Source organism: Octopus bimaculoides, chromosome 6 (assembly GCF_001194135.2).
Source record: "Octopus bimaculoides isolate UCB-OBI-ISO-001 chromosome 6, ASM119413v2, whole genome shotgun sequence".
In the NCBI taxonomy this organism is placed as follows: Eukaryota; Metazoa; Mollusca; class Cephalopoda; order Octopoda; family Octopodidae; genus Octopus; species Octopus bimaculoides.
In genome coordinates, this window is record NC_068986.1 from 31,285,001 (window position 1) to 31,290,793 (window position 5,793).

Below are 5,793 nucleotides of genomic sequence, written 5' to 3' on the forward strand. Positions count from 1 at the left end.
TATATATATATATATATATATATATGTATGTGTGTATGTGTTTGTGTGTCTATATTTGTCCCTCCCCAACATCGCTTGACAACCGATGGTCGTGTGTTTATGTCCCCGTAACTTAGCAGTTCGGCAAAACACACCGATAGAATAAGTACTAGGCTTCCAAAGAATAAGTCCTGGGGTCGATTTGCTCAACTAAAGTCAAAAAGACTGAAACAAGTAAATGAGTAAGAGTATACATACATACACACACATACATACATACATACATACATTCATCTATCCATTCATTCATTTGAGAAGACCCATCAAGCCAAGTGAAATCATAGTCATGGCTGATGCTGGTATCTATGTTATACAATATTTAAAAAATACTGACAAAAAAAGATTCCCCTTTGATTCCTTTAGCCAGTGGCAGGTAAAAAGCACCTTTCAAGTGTTGGGCAATGTAAAAAATTACAATTCTTAGTCATTACTTTAAGTTACAATATCAATATTAATTTGTCATTCCATATATTTAAAGATATTTAATTTAAAGATATTTAATTTAAAGATATTTAATTGTGAAATCATTTCATTTAAAGGTTACCAAAGAGAATTACAGTATCAACATGGAGATGGAACTTTTAGTGCATTTGGTGAAAATGACAAACAGGGAAGCACTTGGCTCACTGCATTTGTCTTGAAATCTTTTGCCCAGGCTAAAGACTTTATATTCATAGATGAATTGATAATTTCAAATATTATGTTCTGGTTTCATAGCAACCAAATGGAAAATGGTTGCTTTCATGAATTCGGTAAAGTCTGGAGTAGTTATCTGAAAGGTGGACTAGAGAGTAATGGTGATATTCCATTGACAGCATATTCTGTAATTGCAATTCTCGCGACTAATGTTCCAAACCGTGTATGTATTTTAATGTTTCATAATAATTTGATTGGCTCTTTTGAGTTACATTTATGAATTTGTGTAGCAAGATTCTTGATGTTGAAACAGATATTGTAGTATTTCAGGATGTCATGTGTTGAAACAGATATTGTAGTATTTCAGGATGGTCATTTTTGTTTGCCAAATAAACACACACACTATATATTCGTTCTTCACTCATTTATTACTGTTCTTATTCTAATTCATGTGCATCATCTGGAAATCCTTCGTCACAAATCTGTGACCTCCTCAGCGACACATTCCATCTTCATATGTGCTCTTGCTCTGCATATTCCATTCTATTCTTCTATGATGTGTTATAGAAGAACAGAATGGAATCGGCAGAGCAAGAGCACACACAAAGATGGAAAGTGTTGTTGAGGACAAGGGACATGAGTTAGAATAAATGAGTGAAGAATGACTATATAGTGCATGCGTTTATTTGGCATTAAAAAAAATGACAATATTTTTTCAGTTGCTTGTCACAAATTTTGTATTTTTTTCAATTTTGTTCCAATTGTTTTCAAATTTGGTTATGCCAATTTAGTTTTGTATGCTAATTACAAAAGCCGACTCAAAAAAGTACCTTTGGATCATAGGGCGACATGCCGTGTTTGAGGAGACCTATTGAGTCAAGTACATCAACATCTACATCAACATCAACATCAAAATCAAATCAAGCGACAATCAAATGGAAATTATAGTTGTGGATGATACCAGCGCCACCTGACTGGCTCCCCGTGCCTGTGGCACATAAAAAGCACCATCCAAATCTGGTTGATGCCAGCCTCCTCACCCCGACTAGCTCCTGTGCTGGTGGCATGTAAAAAGCACCATCCAAACATGGCCAATACCAGTGCTGCTTTGATGGATAGAACAAGCCTACAAGATCAGCTACTACAGTACCACTATAATTCACTATGGAGAATTTGAAGCCAATAGTTATGATTAAAAAACATTTTCCTGGCATTCATCACTGTTCTGATTGCTAATCATTGTGAATTGTTACCAAAAATTCAAAGCTTTCATTAGAAGGAATTTTGATAAAGATAGACAGGATTCCACAATACCAAATTAGGTAAAGCTGCAGGTTATTTTATTTTCGATACCATCAAACTAGTAGATAACAGTGGTATTGCAGCTATTTTTATCTCATTTCATCATACTTCTAATCTTTAGGATAATGTTATCAAGAATGTACTTACTATCTATGCACAATTTGATTTTGGAGAGATTAATTAATCTCCATTTGGAGCTGGTCCTTCAGAGTGATTTAAGGGAGCTGTGGGGGTAAGGTAATCCAAACAGTCTTCTGTTTTTAGTAGGGTCGCAAGTTTCTTCATAGACATATAATTAAGTGTGCAATGAAAGAAAATAAAACTTCTTAGATTTTGGGAGAGTTAATAGTATTTATTTACAGGTTGACTTAGCCCCTATATCATTCAGGTAACAGAAAGGGCATCAGCTAAAGAAAATATGCCTGAATTAATTTCATGTGACCTATACAAACATGAAAATGTAGGTGTTAGAACTATGATGATACAAAAAAATCTTCAAAATTCTACAGCTTTTGTGAATTTATTCTTTTTATATTTTTCTGACTTCGTGTTTGTTTTACAGAATTTTACTTCAATGGATCTTATAAACAATGCTATGGCATGTTTATCAAAAGCTGAAGTGAATGATACATACACATTAGCTTTAATGCATTATGCTTTTGTGCTGTCTGGAAGTAATGAGGAAAAGAAGAACGCTTTAAGAGAAGAATTGATGAATCGAGTTATTCGTGACGGTAAGAAACAATATAAGATACCTTATATTATTATTATTTGAAAGAATTGTTAGAGAACTGAACAAGATGCCTTGTGGTGTTTATTCCAGTATTTTATGATCTGAGTCCAAATCCTGTTGATATCAATTTTGCTTGTATTATTTGGAGTTTCATAAAATAAATATCTCAGTCAAATATAACGGGGAGAGACATAGGGTCAATAAGATATCCAAAATTTCTTCTAATCCTTCTGTTCAAACTTTTCATTTTTCTCAGGTAGAGTATTAGTCCTAAAATGTCAGATTTTCCCTATCAGTGCATACAAGCTTATACAAATGCACACATTTTAACATTAGTTGCTTAGTTGAAAATAGTTACCTCTCTCATTTGCAATGTCTGTTTATTATTTTTCATAAAGGATTAAAGGAAAAAAATTGTTTTTTTTTTTTTTTTTTTTTTTTTTTTTTTTTGTAACTTTCTAATGGTGCCCTAACTGTATTTAATAGAAGTTCTGAAGGAAATAAAGCAAATTTCATTGCCAAAAGTATCTTTAGCAATCAAAAAAAGTGCTAGTAATTCTAAGAAGCCTTTCCTAGCTCTGCTTTTATTTCATCTTCTTTTAATACAATTCTATATTTGTGAGATGAGGAATTTATATTATGTATAGTGTTTATATTATTTGGGCTGGTGTCTTCATCTTGATTGTTGTTTTTATTATGTATTGGCTGTTGTCCACTCCAGCTCCTTTTCAGGTGTCTTGTGTTGAACTTGATTGTTGCATTGAGCATAGTGTAGTAGATAAAGATGTTGGTTAATGCAGTACAGACACCTAAAGGTTCTGAGTTCAGTCCCAGGCAACACACTAAGGTAATTCACAAAAATCAACTGAAGCAGAAAATGTCATGAAACACAGGGAGTAGAATGAGAACAGTGTATCCCCTTGGATCAAATAAAGGGTTAGGTTTGAAATTCTGATACAACAGAATTTAATGCAAGACACCCGAAGAAGGCTGGAGCATACAACATCCAAAAAGTAGTGACGGTAACAATCAAGATGTGGACTCCAGTCCAACTAATATAAACAGTATACATATCTTCTTCTTTTATCTTTTGAAATTTTTCCTTATTCAATTATTTTTTCCTAATTTAAACAATTTTTTTGTTGTTGTTTTCTTATTTCATCATACTTCTACTACTAAAATAATTTCATAGATGGAAACATGTATTGGACCAGAGACAACAAAAAACTTGAACCCGAAGAAACTGATCCTTGGTTTTTCTATGGACAAGCTTCCTCTGCTGAAGTGGAGATCACATCATATGTTTTACTGGGTATTTTGCAAGATGAAGGTATGAGTGCAGTGGCCCAGACTTTACCAGTTATACAGTGGCTTACAAAACAAAGGAATCCATATGGAGGTTTCACCTCAACACAAGTAAAGTCACATTTCATTTCTTCGTTATTTTGTTGTACCCAGGAAGGATCATTATATCAATAATAACACATGCATTGGTTCTATTTCACTTCTTATTTGTCAGTTTGCAAACTATTAAACCAATGAACTAATTGTTTGATTAATCCTTCACTTCAGAACATTTTTATATCTACAATTCTTGTTACTACTGTTAACTAACATGAACTGTCTTCTTCCTTTTGCAGGACACAGTACTTGCATTACAAGCTTTGGCACAATATGCCAAATTCACTTACAGAGATGGACTTAATATGCATATTGCAGTAAAAGGAGATGAATTTGAGAAGGAGTTCTTGATAGATGATATCAACAGCTTGGTATTAAAGACAGAAGAGATCAAAATCTTGCCTAATGAAATAAAATTGAAGGCCAAAGGATCTGGATGTGCCTTAGTTCAGGTAAAATATGAAATTCAATTTATGCAAATTTTATATGATGGTGTTTTTGTCTGTCACTAGGCATTGGTCAGTTGAGGGCTAAAGTAAAAGACACTTGCCAAAGGTACTCTATAGTGGAACTGAATCAGAAGCCATGGGGTTGCAAAGCAGGCTTCTTAACCACAGCTGTGTCTGTGTTCAATGGGAGTCATGTATATAAATCAGCTGGATTTTCATATCTAAATAAGACATACAAGGTGCATCTAGTTTGTGTTTCTCTTATCACTGGCAAAGTTGATGCTCCAGTGTAATGGGAAACAGCTACTGAATTGTCTCCCTTATTTGCTAAACTTGTAATAATATAATGTCGTTTTAATGTACTGATATGCTTGACTTTCTAAAATGGCTGGAAGTGTGTTCACATTATATAAAAGCTGTAGTCAGTCAGTCTATAGCAAAACAGTGCTATTCTTGTATCACACCATTTTCATCATCACCATCATGACGAGAGCATTGAATTGACAGAATTGTTAGAGGTTGACTCCACCTTTCATTTTTCTGGTGTTGGTGGGGGTGGGGGGGTGTCAATAAAATAAAGTACAAGTCAACTACTGAAGTCATTTTAACCTTTTCTTCCCGTTCTCCTCCATATCTTTAGCCTGATGCTTATGTAAGAAACGATTATTATTATTGCATTCTTTATATTTTACTTAACGTGGATAATATGTAGAAACCCAGAAAAGTGTAGCATTCATCTCAAGAAAGTGCTAAGAAAGCATGTATGTACCTTTTTAGCACTGTAAATCTATACGAGATGCTCTTCTTGAAATTATTACTGCCAGCAGTTTTCTATCTTTCTATAGCATATCCACATTGAGTAAAATATACTGAATGTTATTTTGAACTAAGACTGCTTTCGTCATTAACAACAAATCCTCGTCAGTGTCATCGTTGTCATCGTCGTCATCATTACTACTACTGATGAGCACAATTGGCAAGGTTTTTAGAGTATCAGACAAAATGCTTTGTGGAGTTTGTAGCATTTACATTCTGAGTTCAAATCTCATCAAGATCAACTTTACCTTTTATCCTTCTGAGGCGGAGGGGGTTTGATAAAATAAAGTACCAGTCAAGTACTGGTCTTGATTCACTAAACTGTTTCACCTGTCATCTCCAATTTCCAGCCTGTGACTAATTTTAAAATAATTACCATCATCATCATCATCATCATCATCATCATCATCATCATCA

General features: G+C 33.9%; 1 protein-coding gene across 1 annotated transcript in view; it reads left to right on the forward strand.

Annotated features, from left to right (window-relative positions):
• The window catches only part of LOC106869359 (pregnancy zone protein), a 66,384-nt gene that overhangs the window by 46,844 nt on the left and 13,747 nt on the right, over positions 1-5,793 (forward strand). Inside the window, exons 26-29 of the mRNA XM_014915080.2 lie at positions 579-898; positions 2,540-2,711; positions 3,903-4,126; positions 4,351-4,563. Of these exons, the coding sequence (XP_014770566.1) occupies positions 579-898; positions 2,540-2,711; positions 3,903-4,126; positions 4,351-4,563 (929 nt within the window). The remainder of the gene's footprint in view (positions 1-578; positions 899-2,539; positions 2,712-3,902; positions 4,127-4,350; positions 4,564-5,793) is intronic.